This window comes from Cupressus sempervirens, chromosome 3 (genome assembly GCF_028749045.1).
Source record: "Cupressus sempervirens isolate cs-2001-9-10 chromosome 3, ASM2874904v1, whole genome shotgun sequence".
Lineage (NCBI taxonomy): Eukaryota > Viridiplantae > Streptophyta > Pinopsida > Cupressales > Cupressaceae > Cupressus > Cupressus sempervirens.
This window is the reverse complement of record NC_143120.1, coordinates 699,533,883-699,556,838: the sequence shown is the minus strand read 5'-3', so window position 1 is coordinate 699,556,838 and position 22,956 is coordinate 699,533,883. Positions and strand designations below refer to the sequence as shown.

Below are 22,956 nucleotides of genomic sequence, written 5' to 3'. Positions count from 1 at the left end.
AATATAGTATATCAAGCTTGCTTTGTATGCAAGGAAACTATTTTTAGTGCAAAACGTTGTAAAAAACTATAAATAAATTTGTTTTCAATTGTAATTTTATCATAATTGCTGTAAAAATTGCTTTTCAAGAGTTGCTTTCTTTTGTGTTGTCTTATGCTTTGTCTATTGAATAACTTTGTGAAATACTGCAAGGTTTGTATTGTTGCATTCAAAGATAGATAATTACAGCTTTAGTTGCAATTTCTATCCAGTTGTTGATATTTTTGTGTGTGTGGGGTCATAAATCCAATTCAAGTTTGTGCTCTTCTTTCTAGTTTCTGTTTTTAGGTAGATGAAATGAGTGTATTTTCGCTTTTTCTAGATTATGTTTCCCACGTGAGTTAATAAATCTGAAAACATCTTGTTTTGTGTGGAAGTGCTTTTTAGCTTTGTGTCTGAGCCTGAGATTTAAAGGACACTTTTTCTTCGCACGCTAAAAGAAATCATGCTTGTTATAGGTATTTTTGTAATTTTCTTTATTATCATTTCCTTCGCTCTCCATAATGGAACTTCCCCTTATAAATTTGAATATTGTTTCTACTTTAAATGCTGTTCTGTTTTGTATTATATTTAAAGGTAAAATAAAAATGATAATGTGACTAGGGTATTCCCTTCTGCCACACTTAATCAAAAGGTTGAGTAGGGTTTAGGAAAAAAACATTTTGTAAGCTGTTAAAATCAGCAAAGCTTGTACAGCTCAATAGAGTTTTAAACATGTTAGGATGAATGTGGTGTATGAGAGAGCACATAAAATTTGCATAATTTTCTCAGTTTCACAAAATCTAATCATGTAAACAATTTACGTAGCTGAGTTTCTATATCTAGTAGATAGTGGTTGTGTGGTTTGTAACTTTGTATTGTCATATTTTTCATATATAAATGTTTTCATCAATCAAATGCTTTTGTTTGGTTACAGAGATGCATCCCGTGCCTTTGTCTCAGGAAACTTTACAGGTGAGTGTGATTTTGGGTTCTTTTTCATTAATATCAAGGTTTGAATGTTTAAATGTGGTTGTTTAAGGACATAACTGAATCTTGTAATAGCTGCTAATAATCTGATTGACAGTAACCCTAGTTTGGAAAGAGGGTAGCATTAAATCTGAAACATAGGAATAGAGATAAAATTTTGAAAGAACTTACGGAATTTTAAACCGTAAAACCCAGATCTGAAAACTAAAAGTTTGAAATGATAAATGCAATCAGTAGTTTATAAGAACCACTATAAATATATACAATGTCAAATGATTTTGAGATCTACTAAATGATCAAAGGGATGGCATGCCAAAGGAGGTCCAGTGTGTTATTAGAACAAACAATTTGTATTTTTTCTTATGAATAATGACTGAAGTACTGTGAGAAAATGGACAAACAATCACATTTAGCATAACAATCATTGGAATAGCATATTAGAATTATATAGATAGACCACTGGGTAGAAGAGCTTCTCAATAAGTCTGTTAGATTTTGCAGAAGCTCTTCTATTTAGTCTCATGAACCATGAAGACTTGGTGCTCATCGTAGACAGTTTATACTAATTTAGAAATTCGCAGGCTTGATTTAGAATATAGAGGTGATTGTAGGACCTAACAAAAACTGGAAAACTTTTTTTAAACCTAGAAGCCATTATAATAATTAGCTGTTTGCATATTTAAGTAGGTATGGAGATGGAAGACAAGGTTGATGGCTGCGAGAAGACTTATTTTTCTTCTTCAGCATATTTGTCTTGCAGACTGTTTCATTTTCTGGTGCATCCTGGCATGATTGTTTATATTTGGGATGTTACTATCTGCACATAGTAGTATACCATAATAAAAATTAGTCTTGCTGCAATTTCAACCACGAGTGGTTGATAACATTGTAAATCCAATATTGAATAGGGCTTGATGTATAGTGAGACTATGAGATGACATATACTGATAAAATTCCCAAGTACTCTCGGATTGGTTGTGCTTCCTTGAGAAGCAATAGACCCATTGTGACAAGTGTGAGGCAAAAGTAGAAATTGTTTTGCAAGTTGTTTTGTGGGCTATGATTATGCTAGGTGAGGTAACTGATCATTCTTGATGATCTAGTGAGGTGTGATTGCCTAGTTGTGTCAGAGTATGGTCACGTGCCTTTGTCATGTCCTTCTAAGATAGAATTTTGATTAATAAGATAATATTATTAAATTAATAATGATAATAAAATCATATTACAATTAATATTAATATAAAAATGAGAAATAGTATTAAAATAATATTATAATATATAAAAATAAATAATAATATAATTTATTAAATAATAATAAAATCACAATGGATGAATAAATAAATAAAATCACAATGGATGAATAAATAAATAAAATTGACTACAAGAGATAATACTGTAGAAAGTAAATAAGTAAATAAATAATATAATATATAATAATACAAATTAATTAAATCTAATGAAATTAAAGATATATGTACCTTCAAAATAAGATATAAAAGAGAGGAGAGTTCATTTCAAAAGGAAAGGAGGGAGAGGAGGAAAAGCTAGGAGTAAAAGAAGGAACAATGGAGGAGGAAAGTGATGTGAAGAAAATAAGGAAGTGACTTTCTCTAAAGGTATTAATGATATTGAAAGGATGTGACTCTTTGAAAGGGTCATAATTAGGAATGGTTGTGACTCTTCAAAAATGTTGTAATTATAAAGTGTTGTGACTTTTTGAAAGGATTATAATTATGAAGGGGTGTGACTTTCGAATGGATTATGATTATAAAGGGGAATATAAATACAATAGGATTTCTTCAAAAAGAGGAGGAAATAAATAATCTTATATGATTCTAAGATCTATTATATCTATATGATATACATATTTATATATATGAATATTGCTCATATATCAATAAGTATAACTGTTGTAGTTATCATTTACAATAATGAATTTTTAATATCAACTATAATAGTAAAATCAGAAATATATATCTACATTTCAATCCTACTACTATTTGGCTAAGGAAGGAAGAGTCTAGTGCTACCAAGGAGGAGCTTGTATAAATCCAAGCTAATGGATCTTATCCCAATAGAGGGTAGGGGTTAGCGTTTTGTAAATCTTTGTAAAATGGACTTGGACCTATAAATTTTAAGGAGTCCATAGCTGTTGTCTAGGCAACTTGGATACCATCTATATTCTTCTTCTATAAATCCCAGTAACAACATCATTTGATAACCGAAATGACATATTATGAACATGACAATTGATTAAACAAGTATCAGTTATGGTTGACCCAAAAAGGGGACACCAGACTCCTTAGGTGACATGATTTAATCAAACTACTGATTGGCCTTAAATAGCAATAGCACTAATGATACTTATTTTATTGTAACTGTTTGGAGCTCTTATATTGCATCTGGAGTGTCAAACAAAGGTGGAGTTCAACGCTGAAAAATAGATTTAGATAAGATAATTTACAAGATAGAGAGCTCAAATTTGCTGTCTCCAACATCCTTGGTAATTGTATTGGGTCAAAGAGGTTTGAGCTTGCTATAAGGTTTTGTAAATCTTTGCTTCTGCAGACAAACTCTTACCTTATTACATGCGAATCATGATGTTGCTTGTATTCAGCACGAATTATCAGCAGAAGTTAATTCACTTGCTAATAAATCAGCTAAATGTGTTCAATGGATTAGCGATTTTGGAATGTCCCACATTATGATATTCAAATGTGCCCTAGATTACAATTTTTCTTCAAGCAAGGCTTAGAGATAACTTTCGATTTGATTGAAGCCTTGTAACATAGTTAGGGTTCATTTATAATCATAATGTCATAGTTAGATATCTTTAATGAGAAAATAAACATATATGAAGAATGAAGATTAAATCATTAGATTCGTAGAATTAACTTTTAAGGTAACCCAACTCGATGAGGTGTCCCAAAAACCTCCTACCCTAGGTCCAAGAGCCGGTATACCATACCTCTTGGCTTCATCTAGCTCGTGCCATATATATGAGGTGGTGTACCTAGTATGTGAGTTGATCTCTATTTTCTTCCATCTTGCCACTCCTCTCATGCTTCAAATGATTATGGAACGCTTACAACTGGGTGCCTTGAAGTCTATCTTTCCTAAGCCCAAAAGTATTCCACTTTGTACCCCTTTGGTTCCATGGGGACTCCCTGGTGACAACCATGAGGTGGAATGCTTAGAAGGTGACCTCATCACTGTTCTCTTGACCATGACTACCTCATTTCCCCCTACCATGGCTAATTGCAACAAACAAAAGGCATACACATAACTTTATATTACAACATTGAAATGCATATTAGATCACATGCATGCTGATGTATATAATTATGTGTATGCCAACCAATAAGCTGATACATTCTATTGTATTCCTAGAATAGTGAAACATGATAGTTGAAATCAATGTTATGAAGATTATTTGTACGCACATACAATCACTTTTACCATCATAGTTCTGACCCACATATTAAACTTAATAAAAAAAATCATAACCGGGTTTCTTATGTAAGATATTGTTATACAGTGCCCACACCCAGATTGCAGATCTGATTGATAATCTATTCTTTCATCTTTGATTCTTCATTGTGTGTATTGTGGCTTTTCAATCATCCACTCTAAAGTTTTGAAGACCTAAATGTGAAAATTACTACATCCAAATCCTTTGAGAAAAAAATAATGGAAAAGAGTTACTAACCCTATGTTTAATCACTTTATAAAAAATAAATTTAATTGTTGAATAACAAGTGTTATTAATGAGTTACGGATTGAAACATAGTCAAAGAAAAAAAATCAAAGTCAAAGTAAATGAAAACTGGAAGGGGAAAATTTTTCTCTAAGCACTATGTACCCATGGACCCTTTCCTAACTAGTAACTACAATTACGAGTCTTTTAAAATTCCATTATGTCACTCAAGGGTTCAAGGCTGCCACTGTCACATGTAATTTTCAGTCGTCAGATTCAGCACTGTTTGCACGTCTTTAACTCGTGCATTCCCACGGAAAACTTGTCAATATGCCATTATATTTCCTTGGCTGCCACTGTCACATGTAACAAACTGGGTGTAGCTGGTTGTTCAGACTATATTACCGGCACTTCAATTCGTTTCCAAGGTTGAAGATTGTGGACACTGTGTGACGAATCATGAAAGCATACACACTGTACAGTAGTCTAGAAATATGGCCCTAATTTGAATTCCACACCCTGAATGATCACAGAGTGAACAGCAAAATCCAGCAGGCACAAAAGGGAGTATGAGATTCAGCCTCTGACTGTGTTCGGCAATAGATAAAGCTCACCATCTCAGCGAGCCAATTGATGGTGATGATTTGTGGTGGTGCCTTCACTTTCACTGTTTATTATATTTGCATTTATTAAATGGAGAAATCAATTATTGTTGCATTTATTGGAACTTTTCCAAGCTGTCAGTCTTACCCCTGTGTCAACTGGTAACTTGTGGGACGCTCTGAAATTGTTCAGGAAAAGGGGAAAAGAATTGGGTATGAGACATCACAGCTTCCTGCCAAAGTCTCCAGTATAATAGGCTATTGGCTAATTAATGCCTGTAGAGAAAATAAACACCTAATCTGAATATTGATTTGTGATAATTCAAACACTACACATCATATGATCTTCAAACACTCAATATTTGAAATTGCTTAATTCATACTTAATAACTAGTGGTTTTTTGGGAGTGGAGCCCTGATGAGTTCGAGGGGCAGCAATGATAAGTTACACATAGAGGGGGTGTGGGAAAATGTTTTCATAATCTCCCTTTCTCGGATCATCTTATACTTTTCCCTAAAAACAAAGGGCATAGTGTAATTAGAGATATAATCCTCGCCCAATAATAAGATGAGATAAGCCTGTTTTGATAACCAGCAACCAAACTAGATAATAATGGAGACATAATTCATTAGATACATCCATTTCTAGGGTTAACAAATATATATCAAATCTAAATGATTGTGTGGGAGCTCAACTATCGTGAGAGTTGTGATAGAAGACATGATGAGGTACCCCAAACATCCTCTACCTGGGCCCAATAGCAGGACCTTGTCCTCTTTGGGCTCATGGTCCTTAACCATCTTTATGAGATGATGTACCTAGTGAGCTCTATACATTGTTCTCCATCATGTCAACCTCTCACCTCTTATGATTGTGGATCCCTTCTAGTTCACTCCAAAAATTGATCAATGTGGGGTTGGTAAGGGAGGCCGCAATATGGTGCCCTTAAAATGACCCTCAACCCATGGCCCGATTCACATAAAAATACCTCAAACACCTTCCACTGTTTCCCCTCCTTGCATTCTCGTTCTTCCCTCCACATGATAGGGTATTGTATGCAGAAATTCATATTTTATATATGCATAGATATTGAGATTCAAGTAGCATTGACTGCATAAAATCTGATGTGCGTGTATATATATATTCACTTCTATGTATAATTCACATAAAAATACATAACAGCTAGTTCTTCACACTACAATAATTTAGGAGATTATAAACAGATCACCCTGCTATATATATGATTACTTCTGCTGTTTCTTTCACGCCCTTAAATTCTATTTTTGGGTACACATTTCTATTTCTTCCTTGAGACAGAAGTTATATTTCTTCAAGAATCATATCCCTTCTGGACTTTGATGAATCTCATCACCTTGCAAAATCACATCTCTTCCTTAAACATATTCTTTGTTAGCATTAACTCGCATCTTTTCGGAGGTAATTACCTTGCTACTTTATCAAAATTTAGTTATTCCAACTGATGCTAATAATATTTTCTTTAATATCCACCTGCTTTAGGCTGGGTAACGATCTCTACCTTAAATATGCTGGTTGCTGGTGTCTGCTGCTTATGGCAGGTCCACTGCTCTAAATCACAGCTCTCTATTTGTTTTTCTGATGCCCCTTTGTTTAGGATGTTGGATTATTCCATGTATTTTTCTAAATATTGTGTATTGTCCAGGATATTCAAATACAAATCACTATCTGAAAAAATTACAAATCTTTAAATGTCCAGAGCCTTTGGAGTGATTGAGCGACTTCTGAACATCTTTGGAATGATAATCAATAGTTTCAACTTCAAAAAGAATTTTAAATTTGAGCAAACTGTTCATAACGTTTAATCTATAGTTACAACTTTTCATGATTGTTCCTTAGTATAATTTCTCTATTGGGTTACATGCAGGGGACGGATTAACAGATCAGGTGAAAGATTTAGCCAACACAGAGGTAAAATGCCATTGTGGACTGTTTTTGTTTTATGCTTCTTGTTTTCAAGAAAAATCCTTAAATGAGTGCCTAGATGGTTCATTGAAGGTTTGCCCTTTCCAAGTTGTGCAGTGAGTGTGGTTGGTTGATAATCTCTCAGTCTTTATGTTTATGACAGTTTTATGCTAGAGATTCAAATGGCTTAAGGAGGTGGGATTATATATGGGAAGATGTGGTTGTGCAACCTCAATAAAGTATCTTACATGATTTCTTATTCTGTTTGAAGCATACAATTACGAGTTCCAAATGTGATATTGGCTAAATGATTAGATACATTTGAGCTTTATCAAATTATACAATGACACACAGTCAGAATTTAAATTGTTGACTCTTTCCCTCCTTTATTTGGAAAATATCTCACAATCTTACCAATTTGGTATATCATGGTTCACTTCTGTGTTACGTGTCTTGATGACAAAAATGAATCTTTTGAAAGCAGTGGATGGAACTCTGGAGTTATTTTCTGTGTGTAGAACTTGCATCTCCTCTTCTAAACATGATGACATGTTAATGATCAAGATGATGGTGATAACTACATCACAAATACCAAGATGAGCTGGAAAATATTGCTGATATATTTGGTGAAATAGCTTGTAAAGGTTTAATAAGTTTGATCAGCTATGTTTGAGCTTACGATAAAATTTATATTAGAGCTGTTGTCCATCTAGAAGTATTCATTTTTATGGGTCATGCTACTTGAATAGTTGCATAGAAAGGAAAATAACAAGAATAACTCATGAGATGGTAGTTAAGAAAAGAGAAAATATAATGTAATCCATGGTAGGAAGTTATCTATCACCACTGCAAAAAGCAGAAACTTATATGCACACATACAACAGGAAGCTGATAATATCTTTTTTGGAACTTGGCCTGAAATAATTTTACAGTAATGTTCTAAGAGTTTCAAAGACTTAAATATGACAATGCTCTGTAGACTAGAGAACTTTATCATAACAATACCCCAAGATACTGGAGGTCATTCTCTATCATAACACTTCCTCAAGAAGTTAAGTGTAAGGTGTTGAGTCCAAGAATTTCTTTTTATTACTGCTCAGTAGTTCAAGGACTTCATTATATGAACAAAATAAGTAATTTGAGGTCAGAAGTTGTTCCAACTTCCAAGTATTTCATGATATGAGTGCCCCAAGGCATTTTCAGATTTCACTCTTTTCATGATGACCATAATTTTTAGTTCAGATATTTCTGCAGCAGGTGATGTACAAAAAATTCATCGACATTTGTTTAATGGAAATTCCCAAGAGCCCTAGAAAGCTCAAGAGCATTAATCAAATTAATTAAGAAATTTGCTAAATATCTTTTCAGTGAAATGCATGAAACCTTTTGTCCGATGTTTTGGGTAAGCTACCTTACAGTCGTTAGAACTTAGGGCAATTGAATGTGGGGAGGAATCATAGATCACAAGATTATAGCTTATTAGTATATTCTTAAAAGGCTAGATTGGCAAAAAAAGAGGGTTTGGTAGGTTAAAATAGTTTTATAATTTGTTGGATGTCTTTTAGTTTTAAGTTATAAAACTATAAGTTGATATGATTCCAAACTGAGCTGAATATAAGTAACAAGGAAGGTTAGCCAAATTTTTATTAATATAGAGGTTTTTCTGATTAGGTCAATTGTGGATTATATAGGGACCCATTCCCATTAAATTGATAAGCTTAATACAATAAAGAAAGAAAGCCAAGTCTTTCTGGCTCTAAAATTGTATGCTACACAGGGCCTACAATAGATACATGCATAAATCTACCAAACAATCAGCACCTTTCTGAGATCTATCTATTTGACAGACATGGATTAGAAGCCTCCTCCTCTGCAACAACTTACACCCCAGGGTCAGGAGGAGACTGATGAGTGGCTTTTGTGATTCTATACTTAAAAATAGATGGAAACTTGTAGAGGAGTGGAATTTCCTCACAGCCATCATAGAGAATATCTGAATAATGTATTGTTTGACAACATTTAAAGCTAAATCTTTGATAGAACAGTGCCAGCAATACATGCCACTTGGGAGACAATGAGAAAAAGCGTTTGAGATCAGAATCTACTCTACCTGCATCAGTGAGCTTCGGCACCTTCCAATTCTTATAGACCTTCCTCATAGCTCACTGTTATTAGATAGACATTATTAGAAGGGAGGATTCAACTGAGGATCCAGTCCCTCATGTTATAATCTAGAACATGGGAACCCAATTGCTGGTAAAATAGTTAGAAATTGAGGCTCTAGTCCTCTGCATTGTAGAATTGCAAAGTCCCTCCTCCCTCAAAATCTCTCTAACAAAACTTAGGGATACCAAATCCAAATTAAAAATGTGTCTGAGATACCTACACATAGAACACCGCCATTGGATGAGACACAACCAACAAAGCCATGTTTCATCTTTATCCTGCTATAATCTCAATGCCACCTGCATTGGACCAAATAGAAAAAAAAGAAGAATAGAGAAAACAAGAGTGAAGGCCCTGATGAATAGGCAATATGCTTGAAACTGACCTGGGCATTCAGCTGCCAATATGAATGCAGCATGAAGGAGGTCTTCTCTGAACAAAATAATGGCTCTTGGTGTTGAATAAATGGTAGCTTTGGTCAGATATTGAAATGATGATTGATTTCATGATGTATATATATGTGTGTATGTATATCAGCCTCTGTATATTCTGATATACATAACACACATACATATTACATTTAGTCATATCATTACTTTCATATATTTTTGGAAAATCAATCATCATGTTTCTATATGATTGAGGAACCATAAATTCTAAGTATATGATCGATCTGCACTTAGAGACTATTAAATTGCAGATTGTAGTTGATTGATGTTTCATATCAAATCCTGATCGAGCATTATGATCAGCAATGAGAAACAGATTGGATATTTATCATGTTTGAGCAAGATCACTTTCAATCTTAATTAATTAATTGGTATTTGTTAAGAATTCAGACCTGATTAGAGACCAGGCATGGAAAGGCACCTCTTCACAAGACATACCCATGAACGGGCATGTCTCCACCTTTTGGAGACATGTCCGCTCATGGATGTCTTTTCATATCCTATATAATGCAGATCCTCCGATCCCAAGGAGATGCATCGAAATCAATTAGTGCTCCGCCCTTTGGAGTTCGGTGACTACAAATTTAAGATTCAGAATTCTTTTGATAAATCAATGTTGTTGTAGTTGTATTATACAAAGGAGATGAAAGCTCCTTTTATAGATTTACAAAACGATGTTTCTAAAAGAAACAACTGTGAACTAAAGACGAAATATAAACTACCTAATAAACTAAAGTAACTAAGATGACCATTAAAGAAACATTATAATAGTCTAATATCCTCCCTTAATGGTCATCGTCTAACTGTTGTCATTTGGTCTCAAATTATTCAAAACATTTTGCTGCTGCTGAGACTCGCCCTGGATTTGTAAAATGTAAATGATTGAGAAGCCAAAATCTGCCCAAACATGAACAGATAAGGGTGTCCCCTTCTTCAGAATGCTTTGCAACAAAAGACAAGAACCTGCCACTGACTTTGCCATTGAGATGAGTTTGCCACTGACCCTCCCAAAATTTGAAAAACATCTGACCAGAAATCATCACAAAAACATTCAACCCGAAGTTGGATAATGAAGCTGCTCTTCCCTGAATATAGAGACAAACACTAAGAACAACTAGCCTGATTTTGAGGAAAAATCGTCAAACTCTCCAAACTTTGCAAGTGAGCATGATGCTCCAAAAAAGATTGCAAAATGTCATGATTTTTTAGGAGAAAATTGGCAAAACCAAATACGATTTTTGAGGTGAAAAATTGATAAAAAACAAACAACAGAATCCGAGACATGAATCAGAGAATACAAAGCTTCATTTTTTAGGAAAACTAGTAAAACCCAACAAATAATTTTTGATGAAATAATTAAAAAACCACAAAGGAATCTCATGCGGCTTCGCGAATTACATAATCAATTTTTTTTTTGAGGGAAAAAATTATGAAAACCCATAAGAACCTTTACACAGCAAAACACGAGACTTTGCATGGAGGGGTGTTGTATAGTATACATATGGAACTTGAAATGCTAATTATGAAGTAATGTTTTAGTAGAACATAACAAATTGAAATACTTGAACATGGCAAAATTGCAACATGAATTATAACTATTGAACATTCAACATAGTAACATGTTGCATATCAAAAATCAAAATTCAAATAAAATTCAAGTACCGATCCTAGTGGCAACATGGTTGTAGAATGGCGGAGGTAGGGTTACTTAGGTACTCAAGTACTTGGTGCAGGGACCTCTTGGGGACGGGCACTTTGAGGTTTGAGAGGGGGGTGCCAGTCCTCGTGTTACACTGAAAATTAGAGACTTTTGCCCAAATTGAGAAATTGCGCAATGAAAACCGTTAACCAGGCTTGTGATTTTCAGCAAAAAGCTTCGAAGATGAACCACAAAAAATTCATAAAATGTTAGTTTTAGGGGATTGCTGCAAGTTTAATGGGATTGCTATGAATTTGGTATGTGTGTTCCAAATGCAACATCCACCTAGATTTATATATAGAGAATAGACCATGAATAGACACGTCCCTTCATAGGATATATCTATTCATTAATCAAATAATTAATATAATAACAACTTTAATCATATATATATATATATATATATATATTATTAATTTTTCTCATATAACAATAACCTTATATTTAATAGGTTTATCCGACTGAAGCTATCAAACATCAACACTCCCTCTTAGCTTAGAAGGATAACCACATATGAATAAATATTACTTCAATGTAATATTACAAATAACAATTTTAAGGATATCTCAGAAGATTTGCACCATTTGATATCATGAATATTGTCTTCCAGAATATCAACACATGATATTCACCAAGTACTCAAAATAAGGTTTGATATCACATTTGATATCAATAGTATTGGCCTCATAGAATATCAATGATATTCACCAAGTACTTTGAGTAATGGCCTTCTAGAATGTTGAGATGCAAGACATTGATCACATACTCAATTTGTTTGATCTCATAATATGAGTTATTGTAAGATTGTCACCTTACAATAGCTTTTGGAAATACAAGTGTTCATTTGGAAGTCTTCACTTCCTCATGATGTACATAGGGTTTAGACTCATTAAAATCACATAGTCGCGAGGCATATTCTTAAATCACTGTCCTCTTGATTGATACAATTTATTGATCACTGGAGAATGTAATGACCCGTACCAATAGGCCACTAAACAAAACCTTAAATTTAATACACTGCTAAAATATATTGCTGAAATAAAAGAAATAATAGTGCCAATGTATTCATTCAATGAAAATCAAATGTTTATACAAATGATATGGCAAATTTCAGCACCAAAACATTATGACATAGCACATTACAGAGAAACCCTAACTGGCTGTATACAATTGAGAACTTGTTGCAATTATAGATTGAAATGAAGAACTTGGATCGATCAAATGGTGGAGACTGAATGCTGAAGATGATATGGTGAAAGTGCAACTCCATTGGAAACTCCAAACCAACAATTAAGCACAAGTGAAAGGATTGAAATATCCTTCCCACAGTTGCAATAATTCAAGTGATCTTTCACACCCTCAAAATTGCATACCAATTGAGAGTTTTCGTTTTCAATGGCCAATTGTGACTACTTGCAGAAACCCTAGGCTCCACAACGCACATCAGCAAAAAATCAATAATAAAACTTGATGATAGGCAATGAGCCCTCAATGCCTATTTATTTATTTTTTTCTCGATAGGTCGGCCTCCTTTTTATTTATTCATCGCTTCTTCCAACAACCTCTAGAAGATTGATTTATTTAATGATTTTATAAAATATCACTTTATTGAGTTAATTAAATATAAAGTTATCTTGTAATATATTTTTATTGATAACTTTATAAATAATTTAACTCCTCCAAAAAACGGGGACATTACAGAGAATCCATCTCAACATGGTTTACTCCCTCTGAATCAATAAGACCAAAATCACCGAAGGTTGACTGAATCACATCCTCTTTCTGCTCTGTAACAACCACTTTTTTTGGGTCTTAATTAACAACTAACATATTCAAAGAAATACGGTTGTTATTTCATTTTCATAGGAAGATAGTTATATCAGTTTCATTCACATGAATGAGATTAACGGTTAAAATTAGTTAAACAAATTTTCTTTACTAAGAATTTAGAACACCATTAATGAATTTACTATGGAAATTAAAAACTACATACCATGGAATTTGAGACCGAAATCAATTTAGGGATGCTTTTCCAACTACTTAGGTTAGTCCACAAATACCACTATAACAATATCAAATGACGACTACCATCCAATACTGCTATATCAAAATCAAATGACGATTACCATTAAATACCACTATATCAATTAGGGCATCATATACCATTGTATCAATTAGGGTATCGATTACCATTGGATCATTTAGGTCATTAGATGCCACTGTATCACTTAGGGCTTCAGATACCACTGTATCATTTAGGGCATCAGATACCACTGTATCATTTAGGGCTTCAGATACCACTGTATCATTCTTTTCCTCCCAATTTGCTAAACTGTGGCATTAACATAAGATTAGAAGATATGCTCATAATCATTATTCTTATAGATTGAAAAATTGAATAACAATCCTATAGATGTATTCCATATTCAATTAGAAGATCAACCGATCTAACTGGTTGCCAATTATATTGACGATAAGAATTGCTTTCATTTTAAGAAATAACTGTAACGATGATACAACTCAATTAATCTTACCTTCTACTTGAATATATATCATAAAGTAAAAATACTTGTTTCCGACAAACGTTTGAATGCATAGCTTATCTTTGTCTATTGCACGTCCAACAACTTGTGGAGAGGTGAAACATTGTTCGGGGCTTAACCACCCAACCTCGGATCATAACTTATCCCCACACAATCTCTAACGAGAAAGACTCTCCCTACTCGGAATAGACATGGAACATCTTATCATCCACTGAGCATCCTGGTATCTAATCACACCACTCGACTTGACATTAGGAGAATACAATAAACATGGTCTTGCATGAGCTATTAAATGATATTATTCTAGATTTAATGTATAATATTTGACTTTTATTTCCGTTATTGTAGACTCCATCTCACCTCTTCACCTTTTCCATGGCTATACAGCCGGTGAATCCTAGGTGCTCGGATCTTAGAGCAATTGGCTCTATCTGTTGATTCTCAACTAAATCATGAATAATATATATATTCCAGCTTAACACAATCTATGATTTGAAAAAGATGGTATTAAAGATTGCAAAATTTATTGTTTAATTCTAATCTCCATTGGCATAATGATTTATGGACTAATACTATGTTTTTCTTGGCTTTCACTTGCCATGACAAAGCAAAATTGAAAAGAGAATCAAATCTATAATATCAAACAAGATATCATCATGATAAATACTGTAGCTTATTGCTATGAAGTTCGATGTTATTGCACCTTTGTTCAAGACAATCAAATTGGAAATATTGGTTTTGGGTGTTCCACATAATGTGGACGATTTGGAGATGATGTCTTGCTGAATACTCAGCTACTTGCCACACCTTTACTTGCAAAAATATCTAACACAACTCCAACATAAGAGTACTCATGATTTCCGGCAGAATATTAAAAAACGTAAGCATGAGCAAGGTAGTAGGGTGTTTGAAATATATAAATGTCTTCCAGGTGTAACCATAGTGTATAAATACAACTTCAATCCTCAGCATAGAAAAGATCACATACGACAGATTGCATTAAGAACGACACTGTTATGAAAGGTATAGGATTTCAAATGAAATTGTAGAAAGTTCGATTGCTTAATCAGAGCATCTCTTATGGATGGAAGTCGAAATGAACAAGGAAAAAAGTGATAATAATAGCTGGAAGTCGAGAATATGATTTCTTTAATATCCTGTCTTCCCCGACCTCAAAATATAATAAGGATTAAAAGGGACTCTTTGGCTTCCAAGAAGCCGTAACATAAAAGAGTGTCTTGGCTCTTGGACACCAAATAAATGAACCAAGTGTCAATAGGTTTCAAACAAGAAAAGAATAAAAAGATGGAAGAAGATTGAAGGTTATAATTTGAAAAATATTATAGTTTATATTTATATACATACATGTAAATATATTGGTGAGGTGGCATCATTTTATTATAAGAAAATAATATGATGGTGTCACTTCATTTTTATATCTGTGTACGTACATAGATATATATTATAATAATATGATGAAAGATCATTTAAAATCCTTTGAGGTACGTATTATATTTTAATTAAATTATTTATTTAATAGCTCATGTGGTTAGTCGCCAACCATCGTGATTCATGATTCATACCCATTTGCCCAGTGATGGTGATGCTCTTGTGTCCAATTCTTTTCTAACAATACTTCCACTTCTTCGACGTGCTTCCTACAAGGAAATTCTCTGCAATTAAATCATATTACCATAACAAGTTATTTAATCATAAACAATCATAATGGCTAACCGCATATTCAATTCTATGAATTTATGATAAATAATTATAATGACTAACCATCTTACCATTTCGTAAGATTATAACAAATTTAACTGTCAACTGACTTCATGTGAACCACAACGGCTATATTTAAATTAGGTCAAAAATTGGGATGTAGCATGCTCCCTCTCTTTCAAGGTTGCCTCTAATGACATGTCAAGCTACCTCTAAATTTCAATCTCCCTCTTCCCGGAATAACATTCTTGGAGGAAAAGATCCAGGCAAAATAGCTTGTATAGTACATATACAAATATTAACATTAATTAAGATGTTAGTAATTTAGCTCATGCCTATTACTAACAACATAAATGATAATAACTCAACTCTTTATTTAATATTTCCAATAATAGAAATACAATGCTTAATTATTATTAAAAAATAAATCACAATAATAAAATAATATTATTGTACCTTAGAGGCGGAACCCTCACGTATTTGTGCCTTGAACTTACCTCTGCGAAGGATCTTATGTTAATTTCTCACAACTCCATAGACTGCTCATGTTGGGGTGGTCCACCGCGCCCATGTTTCATAAGAATTGGCTTTGAAATGTGCCATATGACTCCCTCCAATAGTGGGTCGGGCCTATAAGGGGGCCACCCTCTTTCCATCGGCAGTGGGTCCTCACATGGCGACCTTTACTTCCCCGCATAGAGTTGGTGTGGTCTCTTGCATGTACATACTCCTCTAGTTGTTTGCTGTTTGCATTCGCTCTTCCTTGCATGTGGCGATGGTATTTGCCATTTGTAGCTCTCCTTGTTTATTTGTGTTTTGATGGCTGCCAATGATTTTCGCTATGTTTCTATTGATTAAAGACTAACTAAGATGACCATTAAAAAAATATTATAATATTCTAATAAGAATTACCAAGTAATATTCAGTATTTGTCAATATTGAATTGTCACTTACATAAATTATAGGTAGTGCTAATACATTAAGGTGAGGGGTTTCCATTTTATTAAGACAGTGACAAATGGAAATTTTGAAGGGGAAGCCTCAGCTTCTATAAGGGGCAGTATATCACATTCATCAGCATTATTGCTAGATTTAAAGGGCGAAAGTCGTTGTGTGATACTAGCAGTAACAAGGCCATCTATTACATGATTGTACTCCCTGCAGTGCTAATACATTAAGGCAAGGGGCTTCCATTTTATTAAGACGGTAACAAATGGAAATTTTAAAGGGGAAGCCTCAGCTTCTATAAGGGGCAGTATATCACATTCATCAGGATTATTGCTAGATTTAGAGGCAAAAGTCATTGCGCGATACTGGCATTAACAAGACCATCTATTACATGATTGTACTCCCTGCACACTGACAAAACAATACAGTGTCAAAATGCCTGCTAGTTTTACTTCATGATATTCCTCAATTTCCAATCCTTAGAAGTTTTTCTGATATACCCTGAATAAATCCTCTACTTCCAAGAATTTGCACATTTAGCTGCCAACCAATATAGATGTCCTTCAAGTTACAGCAAGGCTTCAGCTTCATTATTTGTCTTCGCTCCAAAAGGAGTCACCTACAAACTAGTCCAATGGAGATTGCACCACAATACCAGTATTGGAAGGGCAAGAATTGCCTTACGCTGCAGTTAATTTAAATAACCTAGTTCTCAGATGTTTCCAATAAGAATTATGCTTCTATGTTTTAAGTTTTTAACCCATTTACAGGGAAATAATATAGAATGTTAATATAATTTACCAATTGAATTTTATAGAATTTATTATGATTTTGTAACTGTATTTTAATGCAATCCTGAGAAAACCAGTTAGTTTTCTTAGGGAATTTGTTGAGCTGTTGAAATTGCTGCTTTTAGCTTCCAAATACTCAATTTTTCCCTCAATAATGTAATATTAATATTGACAACATGCACACTCATAGATCTTTTAGCTTTTCAATATGCATCTTTGAGTAATTATGGCTGAAATTGATATGAATTTGGTCTATATTCTTTGCAGATTAAAAGCATTGTTGATTGGCGTAATTTCTACCATAGAAGCTACATGTAAGATCTATTATACATTTGACATCTTACATCTAGAGTTGCTTTGGAATGATTCGACCAGCATTCTTTCCTTTTCAATTTTTCTTGGTTGTTGCATATTAGAAGTCTTCCTTCTTTCAATTTTTTTGAGAGATTATGAGGTTGCAGGAGTCTTGTTGTAATTATGCATATCCTCAAAAACATTCCAAAAACAATTCTTAATTAACTCTTCATCCAACCTGATTTAAAGAAAAGGGGGATTTGAAAGCAAATGAAAAATAAATTACTACAAAATTGACATGAAAAATAACTTCCCAACTCTCTTATCCATGGATAATCTTAGTCAGCACACTCAGATGTCAGGTCACAATTTATCTTCATCCCCTCATTGTTCAGTGGGGTTGAGGGGTAGGACCCCTTATGGGGGTTTGGGGGCACCTAAGGGCAAAATCAGGTATACAAGCACTTATTTGTTCAAAAAATAACTATTATATTTGTTTTGTCTTTTTGTAGCCCTTGGGGCCTCTTGGATTAACCCTAGTTTGGCACAAGGTCCTCTTGACACCCCAAGTTCCTCATGGAATATTCTATTCCTGGGCAAACCTAGAGGGGAACCAACTTTGGGACCCGAAACTGAACCCAAACCCAAACCCTCATCTGAATCAAACCCATAATTTTACAAGTCCTAAAGGGACCCGGTAACAACATTTGTTTGGCTTCTTAACAAGATACAAATGTAACTAAAGATGTTTTCAAAATATTTATATGGTATTCTAAATAGGGACACTTCCTAACATAGACATGGAGGCTTAGAGTTATAAAAAGTAAGCTTGTAAATCAATGGTATTGTTCCCAAACAACTGGTAAGCTTCTTCAGGGCAGATGATATGTGTAAAAAAATCCCATGCCTCAGAAGGAACCATTATTGGTGAAGGAAGCCAACCTTGATTGTTGAAATGGATAAGAACACAAATGGTTTGATCACGAACTTGCAAAGAAACAAATGAAGATAAGCCATATGTTTTCTATACAAGGTGCATGTTAAACTGAATAAACAAATATGCACATTTTCATAGGCTATAAAAGTATCATGGAGGAGTTCTACTTTGGTCTCATTCTAAGGTGCTATCATGGTTATATAATTTATTGCAATTCACAACTGCATTATCTATGTGTGGTTGAATCCATCTAACCAGTACATAATTTTTCTTCTCTTCTTCTAACACTCGTGCTTGTATACATGGGATGAAATAAAAGTTATCTTTATAGTGAGGTAGTCAGTGTTTTTCTATTGGTTGGCTTAATTGAATAGTTAGTAGCTTGATTGTGTGGGAGTCTCTAAATACAAGTGAAGTAGGCTGGTTGACTATCTGTCTAAGCATATTGCTGAATAGCCTGATAGTGCATGCTTATTGATCAAGATGTTTGCTGACTGTTGGTCAGTTGATCGTTCAGATTGTTTAGTAGCCAGTCAAAATGACTCACATCAAATGAAGCCAAAGATGATTTTATTTGGCAGGCTGAAAATATAGAGGAAAGAGTAGAGAAGGTAATTATATTTACCTGGTTGAAAACTTCTAGGAAGGAATGACGAGGATCTATGGACACATTCAAATCTCACAAAGCCACAGCAAATTATGATGGTCAAACTCTTGAGAACAATCAAGCTCTTACTTGGTGTTGATTTCATATCCAGCTCGCATAGGCTATGAAGCAATAAAAAATGATATTTAAACAGATTACAAAGCAACTATCCAGGTCTGATTTCCCTTGGTTACAAGGCAAAGCTATTCTTAATTTTGACTCCGTCTTTGCTATACATCTTGCCTGTCAGTTCAGTAATGCATCTAATAGTTTGATTGCTCCTTGATTTAGCTGGAGGTTCATGAAAAATAACAAGGCATTTTGAATTTGTTGCCCCAAGTTTTAGACTGCCAATTTTTGAAAATTTTGAACCTCCAAGCTTTCCATCAACAATCTTGTCGCCTTTTAATCAGGAGATAATATCATTAATCTACCAAACAAGTTATCTTGAAAATTGGTACTTAGTTTTGCTTCATGTCAAATAGTTAGTTTTCATGTCATTTCCTTCATATTTTAATTGAAAATTAAAACAGCACAAAACCTGACCCCTCTAAATTTGGAGTTAATGTGCTTACCAAGCCAGAAGTTATGATCAAATCACCAAATTGAGGATATGTTATGGTTATTTTGTACGCTGCAATAGGACTAATGAGCTCATTACAATCACTTCCCACGTCGGGGTTTCTTACTTTCAAGCACCAAAAGGCACGACTAAGGCCAAGTTTTATGCTAAAAAAAGAGTCACTTTTCATCTTTTGTCCATCTCAATTCTTTTCACATTGGTAACTCATCACCTAAGGATGGGCATAATTCAGCAAATGGATCCATTAAGGTTTGAACTCTTTTATCTTGCAATTGAAAGAAATATTTTGTGAACTACAAAAAAATGGGACATTACATCATTGAATGTCGTTTCCTCAAATGAAATAAGTCACAAACTGCTCTTGCTAAGCATATGTCATAACACAAAGTCTAGATACTAATACAGTTGCTAAATTTGATAGATCAGATATGTCCAATATTTATAATTTCTCTATGATAAAATTTCGTAGAAATTAGTATTAATATTTATCTCAAAACCTGACACACTTTGTTCAAATTATTCCTGGTTGTGAAGATTTACTATTTTGTATGCCACTTATATTTCTTGGCAGATTTGACTGTTATGAAGAGCAGAATGAAAATAATTTGAAGACTCTTTTTTTTCCGTGTTCCTTATCCTTATCTGCAGATTGATACTGATTTCCTTATATTTATTTTCAGATAAAATAACTTCGAATTTATTGTCAAGCAGAGGCAAGATCATGTAGAAGACTTTGATATTATGTATTCATCGATAATCTTATCCCTGCCTCTCGACTGCATATATATATGGAGACACACCTAAGAATAGTCATGCCTCCTACGTGGGAGGCACGTCTGTTCTTAGGTGTGCCTCCCTTCCAATAGACACGCCTCTAATTCGCATGACAAATCAGTCGCTAGACAAGTTGACTGCACAATGACCGATCCATAACTGATATTAATAATCAGTAAATTAAGTTGACAAGTAATGATGTTTATATGCAAGTGCGTATCAGAATATATATTTATATATATATCATTTCCATATTATAAACTTCTTCATTTACTCATGCATTAGAATTAATACTCATTACATTTTATTTATTCGGCTGAAACTACCGATCTTTAACACTCCTTCTTAGCTAGGGAGGATAAATACAGGACTAGATATTACCTTGACGTAATATCAGAAATGACAGGTTTTAAGGATATCATAGATCAGAAGTTATCTTCCATTTAGATATCATCTCATGCTATCAAGAGTAATGGCTGCAGTATATCAAGTTGCATGATATTCACCAAAGCACTCTGAGTAATGGCCTCCTAAACATCAAGTTGCCTGATATTTACCAAGTACACTGAGTAATGGCCTCTTGAACATCAAGTTGCCTGATATTCACCAAGTACTTTGAGTAATGGCCTCCTGAACATCAAGGTGCCTAATATTCACCAAATACGTAACACGTCCATAGGTTATGTGAACACGTATCCTCAATAATACTTAGCATAGGAACATTATATTCATGGTCTATTTGAGGAAATTAACTCACAATGCAAGATATAATCTATCATGATCTACTTAGACATCATAAGATATCCATTGTAATAGAAGATTAAGTTATTGTAAAATTGTCACTTTCGAATAACTTTAACAAATACAAGTGATAATCATTTTGAAGTCGTTACTTCCTCATAATGTACACAGGGCCCAAACAACATTCATGATTAATAATAAGATTCATTACTACAATAAGAAAATATGCCGAGACTCATTCTTATTAATTATAATCTTATCAAGTTTACCTCGGATGTGTTTCACCTTCATTTTACAAGAGGTTTTGTGCAGATGGTAAAGAACCACGAACTCCCTCTTAATCCAGTATTCACAAAATTTTGAGATATATTGAAGTTCTTTAGAATACAAGTTTCTCTGATTCCAAGTTTGAATTACTGACTTCAACAAAGGAAGCTTGATGTTTGAGTCTGTCAGGACATTTCGCTTTAGTGTGACCATAGTTGTTGCATCTATGACATTGAACGGTTATTTACCATTTTTGCTCTTTTTCCTTTTCAAATTAGTGGGGGCAATCTGAATGTCTTTATTTGTGGATTCTGTGCCGATTCCTCTAGATATTAGATTACACTCTTCTTGAATGCAGTCAGCTTTTAGTCTATCAAATTTAGGGAGCTTGGAACAAGCACTTATTGCTTGTCTAAAGTTTTCCCAAGAGCTAGGGAGTCCATTTAACGTTACCATAGTTAACTCTTTACTATCATAGATGTGACCTTTTGTTGAGAGTTGGCTTCTTAATTCCATTATCCTCATAAAGCATGAGGTGATGGTCTCTCCTTTATTCATTTTAATATTAGAGAGTTTCTTTTTAAGAGTGAGGATCCTACTAGTGTGTTTGATCTCAAACATGTTTTCTAGGGCTTTGAACATATCATATGTAGAGTCTAACTTTGGATAATAGGTAGTAGATGATCTTTTACTCCGTCTATTAATAATTCAATTTCTTTGGTATTGTCCTTCTCCCATTGAATCTTTTCATCATTCTCATTGGATTTAGAAGGATTATCTATGATTTTTTTTAACTCATGGTTTCTTAGTATTAGCATCATTTTCCGTTTCCAAGCTTCAAAGTTTGAAACACCTTCAAGCCTATCTTCGAGTCTCATGCCATTTACCATTTTGAGATCGTGTAATGATTTTTTGTAATGTCCCTGGTTGGCTACCTTTGAAGAGTAGCGACAATTATCATAAACGCTTTCTCTTTACAACATTATAACACTTAACTTTGTTAATAGATCTATGTTATGTAGACTTGTATTGTAGAACTTTTTGCAATACTATGTCCTTAACACTAATTTTGTCTTATGATAAAGCTATTTTGATATTCGATTGATAGTTTTGTATTGGCAATAGTCACTATAATGTCTTCCTGATATAT

At 33.8% G+C, this 22,956-nt stretch overlaps 1 protein-coding gene across 2 annotated transcripts in view; it reads left to right on the top strand.

The window, feature by feature from the left end:
* Nucleotides 1-22,956, top strand: part of LOC149568666 (membrane-associated progesterone-binding protein 4-like) — a 106,283-nt gene that overhangs the window by 26,576 nt on the left and 56,751 nt on the right. For both annotated transcript variants that reach the window (XM_089821546.1, XM_089821545.1), the window contains exons 4-6: nt 956-993; nt 7,212-7,255; nt 17,832-17,878. In XM_089821546.1, the coding sequence (XP_089677672.1) occupies nt 956-993; nt 7,212-7,255; nt 17,832-17,878 (129 nt within the window). The remainder of the gene's footprint in view (nt 1-955; nt 994-7,211; nt 7,256-17,831; nt 17,879-22,956) is intronic.